Source organism: Pseudonaja textilis, chromosome 1 (assembly GCF_049901715.1).
Source record: "Pseudonaja textilis isolate UNSWEBS1 chromosome 1, rPseTex1.2, whole genome shotgun sequence".
NCBI classification, from domain to species: domain Eukaryota; kingdom Metazoa; phylum Chordata; class Lepidosauria; order Squamata; family Elapidae; genus Pseudonaja; species Pseudonaja textilis.
Window position 1 is genome coordinate 48,322,491 of NC_141990.1, and position 27,167 is coordinate 48,349,657.

At 36.0% G+C, this 27,167-nt stretch overlaps 1 protein-coding gene across 1 annotated transcript in view; it reads right to left on the reverse strand.

Moving 5' to 3' along the window:
* The window catches only part of USH2A (usherin), a 485,796-nt gene extending 459,424 nt beyond the window's left edge, over positions 1-26,372 (reverse strand). The window contains exons 1-3 of the mRNA XM_087933437.1: positions 26,079-26,372; positions 24,820-25,471; positions 16,122-16,287 (exon numbers count right to left, since the gene is read on the reverse strand). Coding sequence (XP_087789563.1) covers positions 16,122-16,287; positions 24,820-25,295 — 642 coding nt within the window. The 5' untranslated portion in view covers positions 25,296-25,471; positions 26,079-26,372. The remainder of the gene's footprint in view (positions 1-16,121; positions 16,288-24,819; positions 25,472-26,078) is intronic.
* Between the last annotated feature and the right edge of the window lie 795 nt (positions 26,373-27,167).

The following is a 27,167-nucleotide window of genomic DNA, read 5'->3' on the forward strand; positions in this document are numbered from 1 at the left end:
GAAATATAAAGCCTTTTTTGAATACAATGGTATACATTAAGATAGGCTTATTTTTCCTGATCTTTAACTGTGAAGATATTTTCTAACTTTAAAGTGAGAAAAGTAGGGTGTATTTCCCAGTTAATTTATAAGAAGGAGGGAGACATCGTAAGGTTAGGAGGAGAACAAGAATAGTAAGAGTAAAGGTCCAGTTCAAGAAATTTTGTTGGTTGCCCACTTTATTTTCTATGCAAATTAATTTTGGAAAAATGCCAACTTAATATGGTATAAAGAGGCCTGATTGGATCAGAAAGACCTACATTATCATTTTCTATCCATTTGAGATTTCCTGACTAAAGTGAATATCCATACATATTTATTCTTCATCACAAACAGGAAACATCATCTGCCTCAAGTGCTTACAACAAATACATCTGGAAAAAAGCATGATAATGCACAATTTGTAAAAAAATGAAAACAGTGGTCTGTCTATCAAGGTATCCACTTGAGCTTGTTGGTTGTTGTCAGTTGCGAAGTCGTGTTTGACCCATTGCAACCCCATGGACAATGTTCTTCCAGAAATTTCACACCTAACAGCATTTGTCATCTATTCTTACATTTACAATTCTATTTTCTTGGATGTACATTTCAATAATCTTTCTTCCCTATGAATACACCAAGTTCTCTATTAACTGAATGTAACTACCAACATAAATCAAGTATTTCAATTCAAAGTGTTATGGAGAATCTGTCTGCAAATATTTGCTGTACTAGTCAATGGCTCTGTAAAAAAGCCTTTTCCTAGGATCACATGATAACTGCAATCCCAGAAAAGGGTTCATTTGAGTGAGTAGCAACACAATAAAATCACAGGCATTTCATTAAGGCCTTCTGAACATCAACATGCATTTTCCTGGGAGACAAAGCATCTACCATAAGAAATCAGGAAAAGATACAACTTTAAATTTAAGTAGATACATATTTTTGGTCCTCAATATACAGTATATGGCAATTCAATTTGAATGCAATTCAGTTGCAAAAGTTTAAATATCACTTCAAAAGATGGCATACAAGAAATAGTTAAACTAACACATTTTAAAATAAAGACAAAATATAATGGATTAAAAGGCCTCAAGATGACAAGTTGCCGGAGGCACACATACAGGAAGTAGCAAATGAAAATCCAGATTTTCCAACATTTTCTATTTCAGCACACAGTGCTTTCCTTATAGTGAACCATTTAAACAACCTTAAGTGTGAGAAGATGATTATGATGTATCATCATGATTCATCTACAGTTTATGACTCACAGTTGTTTCTAAGACAATAAATGAATCTGAAAAAGACATTCTTCTCCATTCCCTATGTTTAGAACAGCATGAAATATTTGAATACCAGTGAATTAATGTTAGTATAGTGCATTCCCTCTAGCTTATAATGCATGTGCAGCATATCCCAAGGTTTAGTCTAACATAAAGATCTAATTTATATGGCTGCTACTATACAATTTTCTGTATATCGTTATCTTCTTGTGTGGCATGCCCAGTTTGAATGCATGTATATGTACTGTATAATATATAAGTATTTAAGCATTTTCTGCATTTTAATATTTGATTTAGAATGAAAATGCAAAACACAAAGGAACCTTTCAGATCTAAAGCTTGGCAAGAGATAATGAATTTATATAGCAAATACAGGAGAACAAGAAACATGTCACCTTAACATGAAAGTGCTTCTCTGAATATGTCACAAGGAATTTATCTGGGGTCTTGTTCTTGACAAGACAGAAAAAGATGCAAATACCATGTTAACAGAGCAAAAATCAAAGAATGACGTCCAGGAGGACAAGCTTGCTCAGATAATTTATCTACATAATATTTGACAGAGTAATGGCAACATCTAAGCTAGTAACAAAATTGCTGATGAGTCTGCTGACTATGGTCCTGTTTTAACTAGTAATCTGTCTTTCATACCCTCTGATCTTTATGTATTCAGTAAGGAACTAAAAATAGATTTAGATAATGTTAGTAGAGGTGATGAATGAGCAGACTAAATCCAGAAAACTAAGGATGCAATAAACTTTACTGGTCAACTTTATCTTAGAGGAAAAACAAACTTAAAAGATACAAAATAACATAAACCCAACATTAATATAAAAAAGGTCAGATTTGACAAAGGACAAAAGCATGTATATAACTCATATACTGTAAAGTATGTGTGGCATTTTTTATTTATTTATTTATTTGATTTGTCAATCGCTTACAAGATAATAGGTATAATTATATACATAGTTATGAATACATGAAATGGGTACATATAAGAAAAATAAAATAATAGGACAGGGACGGTAGGCACGTTGGTGCGCTTATGCACGCCCCCTACAGACCTCTTAGGAAAGGGGTGAGGTCAATAATAGACAGTCTAAGGTTAAAGTTTTTGCGGTTTGGGGAAGAAACCACAGAGTCAGGCAGAGTATTCCAGACATTGACCACTCTGTTGCTGAAGTCATATTTCCTGCAATCAAGTTTGGTGTGGTTAACCTTGAGTTTGTATCTATTGTGTGCTCTTGTGTTGTTATGGTTGAAGCTGAAGTATTCATTGACAGGTAAGTCATTGCAATGTATGATTTTATATACCATACTTAGATCAGACCGAAGATGGCTTAATTCAAGGTTTTCTAGGTCTAGAATTTCAAGTCTGGCGGCATAAGGTATTCTACAACAAGTAGAAGAGTGGAGAAATCTTCTTGTGAAAAATTTCTGGACTTTCTCAACTGTGCTAATATCAGATACGTAATGTGGGTTCCAGACTGATGAGCTGTATTCGAGTATTGGTCTAGCAAATGTTTTGTATGCTCTTATTAGTAATGTGATATTACCAGAGAAAAAGCTATGTAGGATTAGTTAACAACTCTTAATGCCTTTTTGGCTATGTAGTTACAGTAGGCTCTAGCACTTAGATCATTAGAGATGAGTATTCCAAGGTCCTTTACAGAGCTTGGATCATCAACAAGGTCTTGACTATTCAGCTTGTATTTTATTTTCTGATTTTTTTTGCCAATATGTAAGACAGAGCATTTATTTGTTGAGATTTGAAGTTGCCATTTGTTTGACCATTCTGATACATAGTCAAGATCTTTTTGAAGGGTAGCAGTATTGTCTGTGGTATGGAACAGCTTTATATCATCAGTGAAAAGAATGCAGTTGCTCTTAATATGATCACAGATGTCATTTATGTAGAGTATGAAGAGAGCTGGTCCTAGAACACTGTCTTGGCGGACACCACTGACAGGTACAGATTTTGATAGGACACTCCCAATTTTGACCATTTGTTGTCTGTTTGACAGGAATGCTTCTATCCAGTTATGCAGTTGTCCAGAGATACCATAAGATTTTAGTTTTAGGAGTAGTTTGTTGTGTACCACTGAATCAAAAGCTTTACAGAAGTCTATGTAGATTGCATCTATTGTTTTGCCCTGATCGAGTTGTGTAGTCCATATGTTTTTGCAGTGTAAGAGTTGTAGATTACAGGACAGTTTTTTTCTGAAACCAAATTGTTTATTGGAGAGTAGATCATTTGTCTCTAAGTGGAGGATAATGGATTGGTTAATAATTGATTCCATGACTTTACAGGTGACGCAGCATAAGGAGATTGGTCTGTAATTTTCAACTAGGCTGGGGTCTCCCTTTTTGAAGATGGGGATGACCATGGTTTGTGACCATAGGTTAGGCAAGGAGCTGGTCCTGAAAGATTTTTTCAAAGATTATGCTTAGAGGTTATGCTATGGCAGTGGATAGTTTTTTTAAGAAGTAGGCACATATTCCGCCTGGTCCAATAGATAGAGATGGTTTTAGATTGTGTAGTGCTTTTCCAACATTGTCTTCTGTAAAATCGATATGTATTAGATCATTGTAGTTTTCTATGGTTCGGCTAGGAAATACTGGGCATGATCCACTGCTGTTTACAAATACTGAGCCAAATAATGTGTTAAAGATGTTGGCTTTAATGGTGTCGTCATTGCAGTCTTTACCATTAGATCCTATCAGGGGTGGGATGGACCCTGAGTCTTTTAGTTTGTTGTTTACAAAATTGTAAAAAGTGCAGGTGGAATTGGTACGTAGAAGGTTTTCCTCTTGTTTAATGTGATAATTGGTGCATTCAGTCTTTATCTGGTGGCATAAATTTTTGTATTGGCTTTTGAAATTGGCAACGTGACCAGATTTGTTTTTCCGCCAGAGTGATCTCTTTTTGGATTGAAGTTTCCTTGTTGTTATGGGTAATCTGTTTTTTTTTTGTTTTGTTTTGGGAGTTGTTGTTGGTACATATAGTTTGATGACTCTTTTGACTTCAAGTAAAAATATGTTGTAATGATCTTCAACAGTATTGCACCCAGTGAATAGAGATTGCCAATCAAGGGATGAGAGATTGTTGTCTATAAGATCATAGTTGCCTTTTTTGAAGTTATAATTGGGAATTACATCATTGTGATGATTTTTGTGTGGGCGAATGTTAAGACAAAAGTCAATCATATTGTGGTCACTGTTGGAAAAGGGTTCTTTAGTTTGTATTCCATAAATTAAATTCAAACTATTGCAGAAGATGAGATCGAGGCAGTTGTTTAGTATTGTTGGTTACTAATTGTTCCAGACCCAGATTTGTAACAGCATTGTAGAAGATTGTGTGTATGGGTTCAGTTGGATATTCATTTAGGGTCCAGTCAATATGAGGTAGATTGAAGTCACCAAGAAAGATCTAAGACTGAGTAAGAAAAGTTAGCATGTTCTATGCTGCATTGGGTTGCTGAACAGGGGGTCCTAATTAAATCTAATACTATATAAAATAGGTTAGGACAATTTTAGGTGCTAAAAGAATAACTAACCCTTCAATATGAGTCAGATTCCACCAACAGTCTAATGCACAAAATGGCTGCATTGACTGTATGATACAGAGAATATTATGGCTTGAGTTCTAGGAAAGTTACATTTGTAAGTATATGGCAGGAAGTTTTAGACATGTTTTTTGGTCTAAGGTTCCTGAAAATCCCTAAAGAAGTTGAGGGGTAGAGTTAATTATTTAATTTTCAAGAGGTTTTGCACAGCCCTCAAGACAGATTTAGGATTTGTTCAGGCCTATATCAAGATGTCAATCATACCCAACTCATTAAATATAAAGTAGTCTATTAATTTGGTAAAATACTTCTTCTATGATTTGTGCAGAATAGCTTATATTTGCAATAATTCTAAAAATACTTTATTTTCAATGGAAATTATTGGGAAAAAAAATCTCCATATATCCTCAAGGATGCCGTCAGGTTTAAGCCCAAAGTTACCACAGTGAGATCCAGTAGAGTCCAGTTCTTTATTTGATTACACCTAATAGTCAGAATCTTGCCAGCTACTGCTATAACCTTTTAACTGGATAGATATAGCCAGGAAATTTCAGGATATGGTTATGCTAAATCTTTTTCTCCCTCCCACCATTGAGTTCAGGATTGTGCAGTCTCTCATCTTGATCCCCTATCTGGAATACGATGCCTCCTTCCTGGGAAGGCATGGTCCTACAGCAGTCATTTTACCCCTTCTTCAGGTGCACATTCCATCACTGTGCCCCAAGACCACATTGACTGATGCCAGCACTTCCCACTAATTTGAAAATTTGCAGTTTTAAAATGATTTGGAAAGAAGGGTGTTGTTGGGGGTCTCTAAGCTTTGCCGCCCTAAGCTACTTAGTCTTCACCTAAAGGTGCTTCTGAATGCCTACTTTTACCAGGGATTTTTCAAATAAAATCTTTCCCGAGGAAAAAGACATTTTCCAAGGGCTGTATATTGGTCATAGCATTACCCTTTTCAGCCATAGGTGAGTTCTTTGGAGGCAAGGAAGGAGTTGGCAGCAATAAGAAGCACTTAGTAATTCAACCTAACTATATGTCTATAACTATTGCTTTTTAAAGCATTTTGAATACACACGGAAAAAAAAACCTTTTAGGACAAGTGGAAGGATATATTTTTCTTGAATTAATTATCATATAGAATTAATCATATACAATAATTGCTTTCAAAGTACAAAAAGTAGTTAAGAATTATAATTCAATTTACATTTAAGAAAATCATGATGTGACTGCGCTTCTCTTACCAGCTATAAAAAATGTTTTTAACTGCAGCACTGAAAAGTCTTTTTCAGTATACCTTCCTTTTCAATCCTTCTAACTCCTCTAATCTCAATTAAAAACTGTTTTTATTAAGTTGCTGTACTTTTTTATTTGAGGTATCCTTAAAAAAATAGAAAAGTTTAGGAAGACAGTCTGGACTATTTGTGTTCAAAAATGTTCTTTTTTAAAAGTAAAGAACATAACATTTATTTAAATTATTAGTCTATTTTATGATGGACAGCATATAATGAAATACCTGAGGTCAATTTTTTTATGAGTTCTTCATACTGCTCATCAACTCTTTTCAATTTTGTATTTTTGTACTATTCTTTGTTTACAGATTTATTATTTTGCATTTTGGGAGAAGAAAGTTACCTAGCTCTAAAACTAAGCTTTTAATTTATTAGCAAAATCATATTATGATGGTACTCCATGTAAAATAGATGCTAGACTGAAATTCCTGTCCCAAATACATTTTAATGTGGGCATCCCCTTGTAGTCTTTGGTAAGTAAAAATAAGACATGAAATAAACATTAGGCATCAACTCTTAAGCTCTCTGTCATGAGTATACCAAGGCTTCTAACCACAGAGTTCAGCTGAAGGTAACTATCTGTCAAATGTAATCTGTGAAAGTGAATATGCTTAAGCTTGTGCTATGAATCAACCAAAATTGCTTTGGTCTTATTGACATTCCACTGCAACAAGCTGCAACTTCCTGAGCCCAACAACACCAAGAGAGCTTCTGTGACAGAAAGCTTAAAATATAGAGGCAACTAACATCACAATGGACATGGTGCTAAACTTTATGATCCTTCCAAGCTTCAGCAGAAATTGGTCAGTCAGTCATCAAGTAGAATGGAGGGCCAGAAGTCTTTGTTATACTGTGTAGCCTTCAGTGAATCTCCACGGTTAATAAATCATCAGAACTATTATCAAGGAGTACAAATATGATTGACAGATAAAGGCCACTTGAAGCCACCATATTCTCACCTACTTGTTTCCTGGAATTGTTGAGGGGAGGGGTGAAACAACTTTCCACCAAGATGGTTTATCAGTCATTGACTGGGATTTGCCAAATGTTGAATATTTTGTCAAAAATGAAAAATGTTTGGCTAAATGTTTGGACTTCTGTGGTTAAGCAAAATCTTACTTGATTTGGTATGTTAGTGTGTTGGACTAGAACTTGAGAAAGCTGAATTCAAGTCAATTCTTAGCTATGGAAATTCATCTTGTGTCAGTCATCTTGCATTAATCACTCTGTCTTAGCCCAAAATTACCTACAGATTCTTGATATAGGGGGATAAAATCAGGAGAGACAATCATATAAATTACTCTGAGCTCTGGAAAAAATGAGTAAGAAGAATATGAGAAACGGTTGTAGGGAGGAATGGATGAACCAATTTTGCTAATATAATTGCAACCCCCCCCCCTTTTTTTTTGCATTATACAAGGTATACCAAAAGATAGGCTCAAAAACCATAGTATTTATTTTTATTGTTTTTTTTTCAGAAAAAAAATGTTATTAGGAATCTTCAAAGGCCATGCATCAAATAGTAAGTGACTAGAAGAAAATGGCAACCCAATTGGAACATTTATCTATGCTGATCAACAGTATTTGAAGAATTTGCCAACAGAAATGTACAAATGCCTAAAAACTTTTTATTTATTTTGCATTATTCTTTCATTACTTAAAACTTACTTTAAGACCCTATCAGATAAATCTACCAAGTTTGAAGTCATTCCTAGAGACTCAATGTTCTGAGGCAGATGTTTACTAAGAAAGATCTTCATGATTATATGACATTATCAGATATGGTTTTGAATCAGCACAAACTGAACCGAGATCCTGCTAATCAGTCAACAGCACTGCCTGGCACTTTTGCACTAAGCTCTGACATTCTCTTGCTGCAGAAGAAAGTGCCCAGGGACACTGTCTGATTAATGGTGGGGGCTCAATTTGCTTCCAGTGGGGATTTGGATAATTCCCAAGCTCCCTAAAGCAGGACTTACCAAAGTGTGAAGTGTACCTCCCTTAGGGAGGTAAAGACAAGAGTCCAAGAAAGTGTAAAGAACCTTTTAGTTATAGTGTTACAATAAATCCACCTTTCCCTCATTTGGTTTTTAGAATTTTTTTTAGGGGAAGCGTGTATATTAAAGTTACACTAAAAGGAGGTGTGATGGCAAAAAGTTTAGGAATCTCTGCCCTAAAGCCTTTGGGGGAATAGCCTGAATTTGCTGACTTTTTTCATGACTAGCTTTTAAAATCTGGTAAAGGGTTTTGAATAGTTTTATTGCAGGGATGTTTATACTGCTCCTCTATTTTTAACATTTTATTGTTGCTATTTTATTTTATATTTCCCTGGGAAATATAATGGCCTAAAGAGCAAGTCACAATATGTTATTAAACAACAACAACAACAAAAATTCCAGAAGGCTTTTTCAAAAGCATCTACCTTTTCAACTTCACTAATGTTACAGCAACCATTATTCCAGGATTTTTCCTAGACCACAGAACGTACGATATAGAAATGTTCATAACAATTGTCGTTTCTACCAAAAGAGGAAAAACAAATTGAGAAGTTCAAATGAGGAAGAAGGGGTTAACTGTTGATTCTCAATACTATGCAATCATTATTTTGAGAATTTTATACAAATTTGACTCCACTTGCACACACCCCTGCTCCCTTTCCACAATGTGAGCACGTGAGTTATAACTTATGTTCTGGTTTAAATCCTGAATTTACATGTTTTCATTTCTGAAATTATCCTGCCCTAAGGAAACAATCCTTATGCTGTTTTTATGGAACCTGAAATCTCTCTTTGAAACACGTACTTTAACTGGATAAATGTATTCTCTATTCCAGAAAAGATCAGGAGTCAGCATTCCACTGTTCAGAATGTTGCTCATTATGCTAAAACACGGCTTCTAATTTGTTCCAATAAATATCTTGATGTCTTGATAATGGGAAGATAGATACTGAAAATAAATGTCTATAAATATTCTTATGTACAATTGACAACAGTCTCATTTTTCCCCTCATGGTAATTTGCAGTCTACTCTGAGTTTCTCAAAATTCCAATGTTTTCTTTCTCACTCCATGTTTTAAGTGTTAGGCTTCTCCACAACATCATCAAGATGTACAATTGTGAAAATATTTAGAAACTAGGTGGGAAAAGGCAAATGAGTTGGTTGCTGGAGCAAAGTCTTTCTTCCATAGATTTATTACTTAAAACGCATTTGGTCTGAGAATAATCCATTGACATTTTTAAATTTCTTTACTTTTTAACCACACCCTATGGACTTTCCTGCCCATCTGCATCCTTTGCAAATATCTTTGTGATTATCTGAGAGGAAAAGCATTCAGTGTTTGATTGATCTGTTCACCTCATTTTTGTATCCTTTTATTATCTGACCTCATGGAAAGAATTTGATGGTATCAGTAATAGAGATACAACCAGGAGGTTATCTAGCAATTCCTTAGTCTCAAAGCTGTTGGGGGTGGGGGAGGAGAGGCTCAGAAAAAGTTGAGAGGGAAAGAGGAAAATAGAGATGTGTCTCCTAACCTTTCCCTCTGAGGATTTGCCCACTTCTCTGCAAAGCTAGGGCAGAGGCATTAGACAGAAAAAGAAACCTCATCAGGGGATCAGAGTGACAGAACTGTCATAAAACAGAGGATCCAGAGAGGATAAAAGAGGATTGGTAAAGAAGAGTAAGGGGGAAAGGCAGAAGAATAGGGTCGGGAAGAGCAAGTTATCTCTTTCCCTTTCTTTCTTTTGCCTCAGGCCCATATCGGCTTTTCCCTTTTTTTGACTTAACTGGGATGAATTTTAATTGCAGTTTCTTGGCACATTTCATAGGCTGTATATTTTCCACTTGTGTGGAGTGGATTTCCCATTCATCACAGGATTGCAAACAAAATCCCCAGTGCATTTTAGCTTTATCTTTCAAAGTTAGCTTTGCTTTAAATAAAATCAATAACTTTTGAACCATTTTGACTGTCTATTACATACTCCCACATATGTTTCAAATATAATGCTTACATGGTTGCTTGATCCTACCTGTTCACCATATCAATATACAAATTCTGGTGGGTAAATACAGTTCACATAGCAATCTTCAGTTCATGCTGTTTTGGGGAATATGGGCATTTGTTTTAGAAATGAGAACAAACAAACCACATACTAACATTTGGTAGTTTCTTCTTTTAAAAGCTCAATATTTCACATATTCACTGGTTAATCCCTTACCTCTTCAAATCCTCTCTTTATCCCTCCAGTGATCAAAGTCCTTGACTATTTCTTTGACTAAACAGCAACATTCAATATAACCCAACTAATTTGTATTGCCCTCAACATCTACAAAAACTCAGCTGAATCAGTCAAAGTGTTTACAAGAGAATTTCACTTTTTTTTAGTAACTGCTGCAAATTCAGTATCATCTTTCACCAATATTACTATAGTTCTTCCAGCTTTATATTGGTTCCCTTCCTGCACTAAAACTCTTTCTCTATCTTGGCATTTTAAATCCTCTTTCATTTTCTTGGTTGTCTCTCTTATTCCAATAATATCTTTCTTATCCTTGAAAACACGTCACTCCAATTCAGCAGTCTTATTACATATGCTCCTAGCATTTGTCTAAAAGATATTTTAGCTTTTCTCTTTGCCCTCCTTTACTTTTCTGCCTCACTATCTCCTACAATGCTAATCCCTTCTCTATGGAAAATGGTGTTCCTTCGATCCAAGACTTTCCTTTTTTCTTTTGCACAGAGGGCCACTGGTTCAACCTGAATCCCTCAAAGAACTACATAAATTAAAAGAAAAGAAGAAACCAGTGATGGGACTTCACTGAGCAATCTGAAGCAATTAATGTGATGTCGAAGAATTAGCAGATATTCATAAATTTAACCACATTTGGAGAAAGATCAGGGGAAAAAAAACCAAAATATGGTCTGCCCCTGAAATTGCCTCAGCTATTTCAGTTAATCTAAGAGGTTCTTTATGAACAACTTGCAAAGATCTATTCAATGCAGAGGAATATTTCAAAAATAACAAAACAATGTGTACTATGAATAAGAACCTTATTAATCTCTAATGGCATTTAATTTAGTCTCAAACAAACCCAGTTTTCTAGAGGGTTAAATTAATTCTACCCAAATCAGGCCTGTCATGGGAACATCTTAAATTAGTCCACTGACCTCTGGAAAAAAAGAATTGGAGAAAAAACAGTGGCTGAAAATGCAAGCCTCTTGATTATTAAACCCACTGATAAAGCATCAGGAGTGGAGATTTCCCCCCACACACACACTAACTGGCCACCATGGTTAATCCTGGCCCATACTACTGGCTGGCCAATGTTAAAAGGTCTAACATTGTCATGAGCTCTCCAGGAATAATTGGGGAATAGGAATCTAATATTCCTGAAATTGTGATTTAAGAACCAATTACTATAATTTTGGTAGAACTATTTGTAGGAGATGTGATCTGGTGGCATGTTGTTGGGTACAGCACATCATCAGGATAAGTCCTACAATATTATTTCATCCAATTAAGGTAATATATGATTTGGTGACTTTAATCTGTTGCAGGATTTATTATTGGGCTGTATAAAGCCTGCAGTATTTAGTTACTCTAGTTTTCAAAATAAATCTTTGCGTACTAATTGGTGAAGGATGCAGGTCTTGAATACATATATATCCCTAAAGAACTGAATTTAAATATTTTTCTACTATATCACTTTAAAATTATTTTGTGATTTTAGATCTACATAATACCCACAACTACCCAATGCAAAAATAATGTGACTTCTTTGCCATAGAGGATACTATAGAAATTGCCCAGTACCTACTTTCTGTCACTGTGACTCTAAAAGAAATTCTATGCTCTGACCACTTCTGTTCATTTATCTACTTTACATTATTTTCTCTATATGACTTGTGTTTAGGCTGCATTTATGAATATAGAGTATGAAGTTATTTTGAAGCTACAAGCTATTTAACTGTTATTGATTTTTAAAATATCTTTGTGATATTATTTATTATTATAACATTTTTATCCTGCCTTTTTATATATTTAACTCAAGTTGATGAACATAAGTAATACTCCTGCTACCTATTTTCCCCACATCATTATTAACTGAGCTGGGTCAAGAGAGATAATGACTGGGCCAAAGTCACCCAGTCAGTTTTCATGCCCAAGGTTGGCCTGATTTCTAGGTCAACACTTCCTCCACAACATCAAACTAATATCTTTTGGATAATTAGATAGATGAGACAGATACACAGCTAGTATATATAGATCATTGATCCAATTCCTAAAGTCCTATCTGTGGTTTACAGACTATGTTCCAAGAAATACACACCAAGTTTAATAGGAATAATAATAAGCGACAAGAAGCTAGTGATAAGCTTCTCTGCAAGATTGAATTAAACGTTTTCTATTTACTTCTTGCTTTAGATCATATTCTGGGTTCAAAAGTGGCCTGTTTGGTGCTATCCATTAACTGCTTCTAGTATACAGTAAAGTGAATAAATAAGTAAACTCTGTGGTTTCTTCCCCAAACCCCAAAAACTTTAATCTTAGACTATCTACTGTTGACCTCACTCCCATTACTAAGAGGTCTGTAAGAGGCTGTGCATAAGTGCACCAATATGCCTACCTTTCCTGTCTTAATGTTCCTTTTTATTTGTATCCATTTCATGAATTTATAATTATGTTTATACTTATACATGTTATCAATTACATGCTGGACAAATACAATAAATAAATAAATAAATAAAACAGTGGGTGAGAAAACCAATTTTAAAATGTAAATTCCAAAATAAGTGAAACACATGGCTTAGATCAAAGCTATTTAAAGCATGAGTCATTTCCCTACTGTCTACCCAACATACTCTGTTTATTAGTGGTCTGTTTTTTATTGGTCCTAGGCTAGCTTTGATGTCAACAACAAATTTAAGTTTTCTTCATGGTACAGGCTTATAAAGTAGAATAAACTGCCACTGTAGTTGAAGCAAGGCCCCTGCTTACTGCTTACTAAATTTAAAATCAGAGCGAAAACATATTTATTTTCAATGACCTTGTAAAACCACTGTTTTAGCTTTTGTGTTCTGTACCACTTACATTTTAATGCTTTCGCTATTTGTCAGCCATTAAGCAAATGAATGGCAAACACATAGTCCTTGTTATGTCACTTAACAACTGTTTGAAGTTAGATGGACTTACAAAAATTTATTTATGACTTGTCCTCTAAGTTATAACTGTAGCACGATCCCTACCATCACACATTCACATTTCAGGTGCTTGGCAACAGGCTCGCATTTACCACTGGTCTCCCTTGGTCACATGACTGTGTTTTGCAATATTTTTTGTTGGGAAAATGGGAAACACCCATTGGATAAAATGGGTTTGCCCTCACTAGTATGTGGTTCATTTAATGATCATGGCAAATCACTTAACAACCATCATAAAAACTGTAGTGAAATTGAGTCTGGGGAGGGGAGGGGAGAGGAGAGGAGAGGAGAGGAGAGGAGAAGAGAAGAGAAGAGAAGAGAAGAGAAGAGAAGAGAAGAGAAGAGAAGAGAAGAGAAGAGAGAAGGGAAAGGAAGGGAAGGGAAGGGAAGGGAAGGGAAAAAGCAGAGCAGAGAAGAGCAGAGAAGAGAAGAGAAAGAGGAGAGGAGAGGAGAGAAGAGGAGAAGAGAAGAGAAGAACAGAGAAGAGAAAGAGAAGAGAAAGAGAAAGAGAAAGAGAAAAGAGCATAGAAGAGAAGATCAGAGAAGAGAAAGAAAAGAGCAGAGCAGAGAAGAGAAGAGGAGAAGAGGAGAGGAGAAGAGGAGAGAAAAAAAATAAACACATATGAATGTATAATCAGAAATCTACTGAGGTGAGAACTTACTTTTAATGTTTGCCACAGTGAATATTTTCTATTATGGTCTAATTGACCATCTCACTGATTATTTATAAGACAATATTTTAGAACAAATTAAAAAACACTTGATTCTAACACAGATCCTTGAAGTAGTGTGCTTCTTATTTTTCTCCATTGAGAAAGTTGTTCATTAATTGCTATTCTTTGCTTTCTATTTTTAATTAGTTCACAATCTATGGAAGGACAGGTCCTCCTTTCCCATGATCACAACGGTTGCTCAGGAGTCTTTGATAAAAATGCAGTTATAGAGAAATCCTTGATGGCAAGTTTTGTGAGCCTGAGACTGCAGTTCTTCCTTTTCAATCCATACTTGTAATGAAGATGTAAATGTTTTGTTCTGTATGCTTGAAATTGTCATGCGCTTGTCATTAAGCATAAAATACAGAGTCCCCAAAACATTCCAGAGAAGAAGGAAAAAGAAGAATTTACCAATTGGAAAGGATAAGTTTTCTCTTGATAGTCAAACAGTTATGATGTAAAGTGGTCTCATTAAATCATAAGTACTTTAACCTTTTCTTGAAAGAACTAGAAGATTTAAAGATTTATAAAGAAATGTTGCCCAAACTAAAACAAAGGCTCATATCTGACATGTATTGAAATGATAATGCTGATTTCAATAGGCATTCTAAGAGCATTTATCTCCCAAAGGGGTAATTGAAATCCAGTTACCTCTTTACATTTTGCATTTAAACTTCCTTTCTAAGGCTTTTAATGTGGCACTGCCAAAACATGGCAAAGTTATGCAAATGTGATTGAGCAAAATAAAAGCTAATATGAATATTATTAACTAATTAGTGTTACTGAATATGTAATAAGACATTCCCAAGTGGCAGTTCTATAGATGATCCATTTCACTCTAGTTTTGGTAGAAGTGCAAATGACAACATAGATCTGTTAAGACTCTTCAAAGTTCATGATTCCTTTATTCATTTATGAAGGGAAATATATAAACAAACATTAGGAAAACAGCAAAATAATCTAATTTTACATGATATCCACTACTAACACAGTAGGGCTATGTGATGCTTTAGATTTTTAGATTCCAAAAAAGTGCTTTGGAGAACATAGCAACTTGAAAAGTAGAATTTTTCTGCAACCCTTTAAAACAAATGAATTGATAAAGCTGCTTTAAAGAGATATAGATGGGTGCTGCATCTGTTCTGAAGCATCTTTCTGGAAGCTAGTCTGAAGCACCACATGGCCCTTATGTATCATTGTAATCCCATATTCCTTGCATAGAATGTCCTATCCCCTCTTTAGTTTTTACCTTATATCTAGTTAATAAATTCTATAGAACCTTTAGATCTAAGCCCTTATGCTAATTTTAGACCCTCTAGGTTCATGGTGGAGCTGCTGAATACTACTACTTCATGGCATGTGCTCATAGTACCAGTACAGAGGTCAGCTTTCAATTTTATGTGCTATTATGTCAGCCCCAAAGGAGACACTAACTCACTGAGTATGACACTAATGATTGATTATGAGTTATATGTAGCTGTGTCCTTCGGCCAGAGGAATAGTTTCATTATTTTGAACATCTAAAAGCCATCTAGGATGCCCAACATTCTGTACACAAGCTTTTCTTCCCCCTAACAAATGACATTTGGAATCTGAAAAGTACTGAAGTTTAGGTATGTGCTGTTAATGCAAATGGCATTTTGAGTGGTGGCTATTACACACGATAGTACTGATCTCTTACTTGTTAGGTATTTTAATCCAGGAACTTTATTTCTTCTCATTCAACCTAGAACTTTTTTTTAATAAGGCAAATGCTATGTTCAGCACAGCTAAGTATCTTGTGAAATATTTCAATACCTATTTTTACTGCTATGCTTGCTTGCTTTACAATCCCGTGATGGATATTATATGCAGGAATGAACACTGGTCATTGTTAAAACTCTGTTAGGGAATGCAGTTTGAAATAAAAAATGTATCATCCTTTGTCCCCCCACTTTATCATAATATTTTAAGTTAAATTCTACCACTTTAACATTTGTTCAGAGGTGCCCCTCTCATATAATATAAGACTTTAATACTGATGCTAAAGGTTATTTATTTATTTAACTCACCTGCACGCTAAGATGATTCCATTTCTTCACCAGAATTCTCCCCGGTGTCATTACTTTTATCGGTAGCTGCAGCCCATTTATAGTGCGATAATAAAACACTGTCTCTTTCTCAGAAATTGTAAGCTTGAACACAGTCTGCCCATGAACAGTTTTCTCCACTATACACCTTTGGAAACAATAAAGAAAACAACACTGAGGGTGAACTTCAGAAAGAGCAGTTGATCACTAGAGAAATTGGGAGGGGGAGTAGCGATGCAGGTATGAGTAACCAGGTATTTATAAAGCAGGAATTACATTTAATAGAATTAAAGTCAAATAAGTTATCATGGAAAGTTTCTGCTGGAGTCTTTTAAGCCTCTGTTTGGGGCTCTTTCTCTTCATTAAATTTATATAAATAACCTGGATTTGCAAGAGGTAGATGCCAATAAGCAAGACAAAATTAAGTTTCAATGGGTCAAAACCAAAGGTGGTATTCACCAGGTTCTGACCAGTTCTGGAGAACCAGTAGTGGAAATTTTGAGTAGTTCGGAGAACTGGTAAATGCCACCTCTGACTGGAGATTTTACAATATCCTTCCCCTGCCACGCCCACCAAGCCATGCCCACAGAACCAGTAGTAAAAAAAATTTGAATCCCACCACTGGTCAAAATTAATAAGATGATATTTTCAACAGAGATCTTTATAACTTAATGGCTAGAGTACCACAAATTAATAATAAATATCCCTGTATAAGCAGGACTAGATGTTTCAGGATATCACATGTGCTAAAAAAAGCTAATGCAATCCATCATTCAGTTAACAGAAGCATAATATCTGGACCACTGGAAGCAACACTGTACTTCTGGTACAATTTAAGGTTAGTGATACATTTGGATATCTGCACAGAATGGTAATCAGTACACTGAGAATTAATGGCAAAAAATTCTAATATGAACAAAGGAGCTAAATATTTTCAGGGTTCAGTGCAGAGTTTTAAAAAATCAATATAGCAGCCCTGATGGTGCAATTGAATTTCCATTTGTTTTGTTTTTTTAATGTATATTACACATATCCTTGGTATGTTTAGTCTGGAGAACATAAAGGATAAGCAAAATAATAACCTTCCAAATTCTGGAATACTGGCATTCATAAGACAGTCTAGCATTCATTTTGCTACTCTTTAGAATCAACGATGAAAATTGCAATCAAGCACATCAGAAGAAACTTCCTCATTAAAAAAATGTGTGTCAGTGGACACGTTGCTTTGAGAAATATTTTTTCTTTGTTTTAGAACTTTAAGCAGAATTTAGATAACCATATGTCAAGAATTTTGTAGTGGTAGCCTATACTTCTTCTTGGTCATAGAACTGGTTTAGGTTAAAACCACTTGAACTCCATGTTGATAATTAAGAAAGGTGATTTGTGAGCTGTGGGAAGACATGGCTTCCTGCAGAAGCCCAGCATTGCTGAGGGTAAGTGTAGGCTATACAAGAAAAGACATAATATTTCATTCAGGCCCCACCAAAGATACTTAGCTGTTTCAGGTGAATAAGAAAATTATTTCCATCCCATTTCTATACAGCAATAGCACTTATATACTGCTTCACAATTCTCTACAGCCCTCTCTAAGTGTTTTTCAGAGTTAGCATATTTTCCGTAACAATCTTGGTCCTCATTTTACTGACCTCAGAAGGTTGAGCTCTGACTCAGACCTTGGTCCTCATTTTACTGACCTCAGGAAGGCTGACTGACTACAGAATTTTACTTCAATATTGATGATGAGATGCTATTCTGAATCAAAATGTTACCTTAAAGGGAGGGGAGCAGCATTGGACAATTTATGTAGCACTATTCAGTTTTGTTACTTAATAAACTGCAGCTACTGTTTTTCAACAACTGTTGCATGAAGTCACTACCTCACTGTGCCATTTAATAAATAAGACAATGGCCACATGAATGTATCCTAATGTGTGCTAAAGTTGGTAATTAATACTGATAATTTGACAATTATCAAACTGATACCACCACATCCAATATTGCACAAACAGGCTTTTCTTTATTCAGGCTTTCCATTTGCCTATTTGAATCATGCTGGCACAGTGGTTAAAGTACAGTATTGCAGGCTAACTGCTCACTGCCAAAGTTTAATCCTGACCAGCTCAAGATTGACTCAACCTTCCATCCTTCTGAGGTTGGTAAAACGAGGATCCAGATTGTTGGGGGCAATAGGCTGACTCTGTAAACCACTTAGCAAGGACTGTAAAGCACTGCAAAGTAGTATATAATTCTAAGTGCTATTACTATTTCCCTTGCATGCCCTAAAATTGTCTTCCAAACGGTGAGCCAGTCTTCCATGGAAGATATTCATTCCCCTTGTAAGAATACACAAAAGGACAAAATCTTTGCATTTGAGCAAGATCAGCTAATAAATGTAACTAGATTCCATCCTTTATATTACAATGCTACACAAGCAAACAATAAAACATTTATTCATAAAATGTTCCAACTTTTCTAAAATATTACATTAGTTCAAGGTTAAAGGGCATAACAAAGAGAACTTTGTTGTTTTCCCACTGGAGTCCTGTGCTACTGTTTTCAGTTAACAAGAGTCACGATTCTTATCCAGAAACTGGTTTGTCATTAACTCACTTTTAATCAGACAAGATAAATGAAGTTTGACCATTATTCTCTTTCAGTAATGATTCTGATCCCATCAATTATTTGTCAACAGAATTTTAAGTGAACTATGCAATCTGCAATGTTGCTAAAAATGCATTTCTTAACATACTGCTGATTCTGCCTGCTTGTAAACATGTTGGTTTTTCAATATCAAATATTTGTCAAGGCACAGCCAAGAAGGAAAATATTTAGGAACTGGATTTATTCAGTTCCTGGATAAACAATAATTGGATAATCCAAAGTTTATTAATTTTGCTTATCTAAAAACAAATATCTCCATATGTGGACCCCAACAAGTATCCTGCCTTTAACAGAGGATGTGACCCTGATGTATAATACTTTAAAATCCATAAAGTTTTCACAAATGTGTGATTTACAACTAATTTCCCATCTGGTGAAAGTATGTCAATCTTGACATAACATAACTATAACAATGACAATAAACCTTTCAAAAAAAGGTTTGACTCCATATCAAAGTATGATAGGAAAGGGAATATCTTCCTACCATATTAAGACATGTATTATTGCCCTAGTCTGCTTTTTCTTTAAAGTGAAAAAAATCCATTCTGTTCAATTATTGTTCCAAGCACTAATTATCATTCAAATCCAGGTTGGCATCTTTTAATTATATGAATGTATCCATCCATATTTTATAGTTCAAGAGAAATTCTAAGATTAATAACTAGGTCTACTAGAATGTCTCTGTCCTATCGAAGTCCAGCCATTGTTATAATGATGAAGGTAAAAACCACATTGATTGATTCTTTTCACTCTGGCCATCCATACTTCCATTTTAATTCTTAACACTTGTGGAACACTTATGACAGAAGGCAGTGGTAGTGGAGGCTTCATGAGTACAATACTGCAATTATTTTCATGAAAGAGTACCATACATAAATTCAATGCCTTCCATGGACCACTGAATTATACTTATTGCCTTCCATCCTTCCCTCCCACCTTCCTTCCATCCTCTCCCTTCTCTGATCTCAGCAAATTACTCTGGGCATGGAACAATCTTAAAAATAAAAGTAATGAAATGACAATTACAAAAAACTGAAATACATAGCCTAGAGACATACATCAGTAACTAACACAACCAGGGGATGGATCCCTTCACAGATGTGAGACCACAGGTTTGAACACAAAGCTAGGTATTTAGGGCCTTACAAAAGGCCAGCATGGTTGGGAACAACTTGCTCTCTGGAAGGACAATGTTCTATTACTATGGTAGAAAAGACTTGTCTTCTGACCCATTGGGATCAACATTTCTTAGTCTGAAGGACTTGGAACATGTAAGTTCTGATGGACTAGAGGTAGAAACAGCTTAAGGAACAAGATGGATCCTTAAGTTCTCAGGTCCTATGCCATGGAAATACTTGAAAGATGACAACCGGCACCTTGAATTTCATCCAGAAGCACACTGGCAACCAGTGCTGCTCATGTATGTCATATATGTCATTTACTACCCATGATGCTGCATTTTGCATCAGTTGGAGCTTTTGAATACTCTTCAAGGACAGACCCTCGTACAGTGCATTAAAGTAGTCTAGATGGAAAGTCACAAGTGCATGAATCAAGTCCTGTGTCACCCCCAAAATTTGATGCCATAGTATGAATCATTTCCAATCATCAATGTTGATTGGAACCAGCCCTAAAGGAAAGAAGAGCAACAGCACAACATAGTTCCACCTAGCCTTCCAGAGTCAGTCCAAAGTGATACTATAATTATTAGTATTGAAAGCTGCTGAGAGGTCAAGGACAGTAAAGATGAATGAACAACCCTCATTCCACTTTCATCAAATTAATAAACATCCTGATCACATATCCAAGCCTGAATCCTAACTGAAAGGGATCCATATAATGTGTTAATCCAGAAGCCTCTGAAAATGCAGTAAGACCACCACATTCTCCATAACGTTTCCCAAAACAGGAAGTGCAGAGAATGGATGAGAATTGTCCAGACTACTTGATCAAGCAATGGATCCTTGAGAACAGAGTGCACTTTTGCCTCTTTAAGGGCCAGCAGGACTATCCCCTTCCTTTATATGGTTAATTACTTTAAATACTCCATTAATTTCTCTGTTTCTATATTGCTTTAAGATCAGAACATCAATATATCAAATATGTAAATAAGTGTTCCATGTGAAAGATGTAGAAACTTAACAATTCCCTAGCCCTAGGAAATGCCTCCTATTTATTGAATTTAGTCTCTTTGCTAACCATTGGGTTGTTGAATCATTGAATTCTATGGCAAGTATAGGGACTTGGTAAATACATACTCCCCAAAACTCTCTTAAAGAGATATTTGGAATGTGTATTACTGCTGTTCACATTCTCTCTCCCTCCCTCCCTCCCTCCCTCTCTATATATGGTAATGGCTTCACAGTACTCCACAAGGGGGCTCCCTCTGATTTGCAACACTGTGTGAGAGAACTACTACATCAAAGGTGGTATTCAACAGGTTCTGACCAGTTCTGGAGAACTGATAGTGGAAATTTTGAATAGTTCGGAGAACCAGCAAACACCACCTCTGACTGGTTCCGATCCCCATCTATTCTCTGTCTCCTGAGACAGATCGGCTGGGTTTTCTTTTGTTGCCCCGCACAGGAGAATAGAGCTGGAAAGCAGGTTGGTGGGGTGGGGAGGGAATGGGATTCAAGCCAAGAAATTGCTCAGCTCCTTCTACCTAAATCACCAAGAAAAAAAATGGGGTTGTTCAAGCTGGATGTTACAGAATTTATCTCCCTCTCACTAACCAGCTGCAGGGTAAAACAACAGTTTTTGTCCTATAAGTCCTCAACAATCAACAAGTACTCTAAATGATTTTTTTTAAAAACACTCATTGAAGTCTTTTATACCTAAGCTTGAAAAACATTCATATACAGTTCAGTTTTCTCCCAATAAATCAATCATGCAAAAGAGACAGCCATGGCTCTGAGACTCAATGTGGACCCCTGCAAACACCTAGATCAGCTGGCACAGATTCTTCATTCTCATTTCTGCTTCAGTCTTCCATTCACCACCACCAGCAACAGCCATTTACAGGGCACTTTCACACATATCCATATAGAGTTTACTTGGTTTACAATCAACAAGAGGATAACAAAATAGCACATTTACAGTGGCACAATGGTTAGAGTGCAGTACTTCAGGCTACTTCTGCTGACTGCTGGCTGACTGCAATTTGGCAGTTCAAATCTTAGCAGGCTCAAGGTTGACTCAGCCTTCCATCCTTCTGAGGTGGGTAAAATGAGGACCCAAATTGTTGGGGGCAATATGCTGACTCTGTAAACTGCTTACAGACGGCTCTAAAGCACTGTAAAGCAGTATATAAGTCCAAGTGCTATTGCTATTATACTTTTCAGACACTTGTAGACCTACGAATACATTAAATGATATAAAATCATTAAACAAGTTTATAAAGATACAAGGGAACATCAAATGGCAATAATGATAAAGCAGAACTAGGCAACCCTTTTGAAAATTGGGATGACTTGTTAGCTAAGAAAAAAAAGTCTTCAGCTGTTCTACTGTATTTGCTAATAAAGAGCATTAACTCAAGTAGAAAGAATAGCACAAAAAAATCTCTGAGACTGATACTATTACCCACAATGAGCAGGTACATGGTCATCCTTGCCTGGAAATATTATTAAATCTTATCTCTAGCAATGAAGGCAGAAGAACATCATAATGTAAGGAATGTAAGGATTCTCTTGTGAATTTCATATATGTTATTGACTAGGTAAGTACTTTGGGAAAGAGCTTCAAAACATTTACTACACAAAGTGGAGAAAAATCTTATGAATATTGTTATCAAGAGTGTACTGCTTCAGCAATGTCAGGGCTTTTTTGAGGCAAATCAAGGTCAAATATTGAGCTAATAAAAATCTTACATCCCAATCTATACCCGTCTTCCATTGTGACAAACAATTATCCCCTAAATACAGACAGCTAGTTTACTAGTGAAGGCATTAAAATAGGAATGAGAAAATGTGGCAGAATTTTGGAGACAATGATTACTTCTGTTTTGTCATACTAGACAAATCTTTCCTTTTTACAAGGAAAAGCCCCAGAGTGTTCACATTAGTTCCATTGCATTGTACAGAAGATATACTCACCACATAACAGAACTGAAGTTGGCCTTATAGTCAGAGGTGGTATTCAGCAGGTTCTGACCAGTTCTGGAGAACTGATAGCAGAAATTTTGTGCAAATACCATCTCTGACTTGAGATTTTACAGTATCCTTCCCCTGCCACGCCCACCAAGCCACACCCACAGAACCGGTAGTAAAAAAATTTAAATCCCACCACTACTTGTGGTCAACAATAAGTGAAACGCATGTTTGTCATGGCTATACCAGACAATTAATATTAAAGTTCAAAAACATCCTTGCTGAATCATTTTTTGAATAGGATTGAATATAGTCCTACGGCGCTATAAAGAACCAACGAAGTCTTAATCAACAAAAGCGTTTATCAATCAATGGAGAAAGAACCTAATTTTTTTCCTTAGTCTATGTCTAGAGATTCACTCTAAAAGCTGGCTTTAATAATAATAAAAACCCCATCCTTCCTTACAAAATGCATACAGGTAGGAACACAAGCATGCAAACTGAAACATAGGCCTCTGTCAATGAGACAAAGTGGGCACCTAATCTTTCTACTATCCATGATCACAGAGCAACAGTTAAAACATTTCCACATCTACACTGTCAGTGGATGGATAGCTATTTCTAATTCGCTAGAAGGAAGCAACCCATACAAAGATAATCACTTTAATCTATTACTGCACCCCAGACATCACTCACCAGAATACATGAGACATCCCAAATCTTATTCTATCATGCCCCATATTACTAGAGGACAACTTCTGGACTTAGTCATAATAAAGCAGCCTGCCCATTCCACCTAGCCCATGTTGCACAAAATGTCCCCTCACATCCACATTCCAAAACATAACACAAAGGGATGATTACTTATTTTATCAAACTTCTCAACAGTAAATAGATGTGACAGTGTCCTATTTTATGTAATGAATAAATTAATGATAAAGAACACCATATTCCTAGATTACAGGAAAGATGAATAGAGTTGTAACAACACTAAATAATAATGTAGAAGGCAAAAGCTCAAAATAATCAATAATCAAAATAATCAGTCAAAGATGGTTATTGTGCACAACTGAGAATATTGATCTCATATCTATATTCCATTATATTTAGCTGGCTTCTATATGGTTAGGTGAAGGATTTCCATGGCCAAATTATATCTATTCTCAGTCTGTCCCAAAAAAGCTTTTTCAAGAAGCAACCTGACTTTCTTGTTTTCCTTTGAAGATGTTTTGCTTCTCATCCAAGAGCAAGCTTCTTCTTGGATGAGAAGCGAAACATCTTCAAAGCAAAACAAAACAAGAAAGTCCAGTTGCCTCTTGAAAAAGCATCTTTGGGACAACCATGACCTGAATGACCAAAAATCTCTATAGATATTCTGTGTCTGTTCACAGAAAAATTTCCCATCTGCTATAATGGACATTTCCACCTGCCACAATGAATGCAGCAGGCAAAACCTCAACATCATAAATGCCCAGCATGGAAGAGGGGGAGAGAAGATGGTCCCCATAGACTTCTAGATGTAATCAGCTGTTCAAATCACCAAATCATCAAAAATTTTGACTGAGGCAGGTGTTACCTGGATTAAGCTACTATAAGTGAGCTTCCATGGCTACCTGTTGACTAATTAGTTCTCCTTCATCCAACACCATACCTGCTATTTAAAATAGAAATGATAACGATAGTTCACAAATAAAGTTTGGTAATTAGCATGAGAAATGACAGCAGGCATGTAGTGTAATCAAACATCCACAATCCACAAATGTTGCCGAAACAGTCCAGTAAACCTGTACCAAGAAGTATTTCTAAGATTACATTAAAAACAGTGTTGTAACATTAGTGTGCCATTCGCTTTATATGACCTCGAAAGAAATTATGTCTATTATCATGTCTGATTTTACTGGTTGACTAACCATCTGCCAGCTACTTACATTACACCTTCTTTCTCGGGTTTCAACCATACAGATAAAGTAAATGAAACAGTAAGCTTCCGAGGATGAGGAGTGGAAAAACAATCCTTTTCACCATGAAAAATAATACTTGTGTTGCTAAAAGATCCAGGAGGCACATCATTTTGATCTTGCTGGATAACATTGCCCAGGCCTTCTGAGAGAATGGCAGCATAAGAAGCAGGAGATGATCTATACGGACACTTCTGAATGCAAAATTGCCGGATACAGAAGTTAATACTTTCAACCACAGCTGAACTTTGACAAAAAGTACTCCTTTCTGGCAGTCCACAGGTCGCTTGGGATGGCACAATGGAAATGTTCTTGAAAGCACCCACATTTTCAAGACTTGGGAAATGTCCCTGGGAACTGGCGAGAGGTAAGGTTGTATAATAAACGGTGATGGATGTTTCAATGGCATGAAGCAGGAAACCACAGTGCAGAACCAGGCAAATCATGTTTATAGGCAGGCTGCTTCTTGATAAGGCACCTTAAATAAATAATGACCGCTGCATCAGTGGAAATGGCCTTGGGCAGCTAGTTGAGAGATGATGCAGCATTTCTCCTTAATTTGAAATCCTGGCAGTGCTGAATTTCTTAAGTTGAGTGACAGATACTTGGAGCATGGTAATATCTAGAAATAATACAAAAAATATTTAAAGGGAATCGGTGCTTTATACCATATACAGATATACATACAATTCAGGCCACACTGACCTAGATCTGTTAGGGAAGGAAAACCAACTGAAACTGAAAAGACACTTGCAAATCTTGATATATTCACTACAATGGTATATCTCTTGACTTATACTGTATGGCAATAACACCATGTAAATGAGGTGGCATGGCTGTCTGAGACAAACAGAGAGCATACAACATCCTTATTTACCAATGCAGCAGGACTGTTTTAAGAGAGATGATAGAATATTTTTGAACTGAAATTTTCCATGAATATCTGAAACAACTTCACATTCTGCTGTACATTAAAAACTCTTCTGATTCCAGCTGTAGAGCTACTAAAACCCACTTAGTTACTGCATAATTGCAACTTTATCAGTTCTGCATCTGAAATATGCAGACACTTCAGATATACAGTATTTAATCATTGGTTTTATGCTGCGACAAGCAAAGCACCTAGCAATCTATTTATAAATGTGTACCTAATCCATTTAAAAAAGATACTCAAAACGTTAAAGGTAGAAACATACAACTTTAAATTTGCAAAGCATTTTGTGTCTTACCCCAATTGTCCATTTCACGCAGCTCCTTTTAGCCCTTAGCAAAGCTGATTAAACCGTATCACCATCTGTCCTGTTTGACTGTCTTCCTAGTAAAACTCTGCTCTTTTCTGACATTGAAGATAGAGCCTATGTCTGATGTACAGGTAAAGTGAATGCCACATCACTGTAAACGATAAGTACCTTTTACTTGTTATTTAACTGAGGAGACAGACTACTCAAATGTTCAGGTTAATAACTGGCTCATATGTCAAGAAGGCTAGGTTTGGTTACCTGGCAACTCCAGTAATTCCTTTCAGCTGGCTTGATAGGACAGAGTAGAAGCAACACTTGTGTACAGGTGAAGGTCAGGCTATAAGCACTTTAAGTCGGATGCCGGAAAACTGTCTGCTTATTTCTGACTCTATAACAACAGGGGAAAATGGCTGAAGTCCCCATTTGAAGGCAGCAGCCTCCTTGGTTGTTTGGCAATGTGTTTCAACATTTTTTAATCACTTTCATAGATAGATGGGAGGAAGACGAGCAGTGGAAAACTGCTAGATTCAAAGGGTAAAATATTTAATAAAGTCATGGACAGGACGTGAACAACTAATAGGCTCTTAAGCTCCTTCCTTGCCCTCAGGGGTTTCTGATTTCCATGTCATATGTCTTGCTTTGGAATAAGAGAGCCATCAAACTGATAAGCAAGGCTTCCTTATCAGGGAATTTCTCAATATTTTCACCTGTGGTAGTGAAATAAATAATTATTATTCATGATTTGCAAATGTATTTGTGGTATTTGAAATTAAATACATTTCTTTGTCTCTCAAATACTAGAAAGAGCACCGCTTATGAATAATTGGAAATGTCGGAACCAACTCAAGGCATGCCACAATGGCTTCTCTCTCTTCTAAGGCAGGAAAACGGTAATGTTCAAATAACAACAACAGAATGATGGAAACATAATCAAAGCCATCAATTTGCAGGCAGTAGCAATTATTTGGTACACTGCAAGAATGGTCACTGGCATTCAAATGGATGGTAATAAAATTTTCAAGCTATCTCCATGGAGAAGTCTAGTGCAGGGGTCCCCAACACCTGATCTCTGGACTG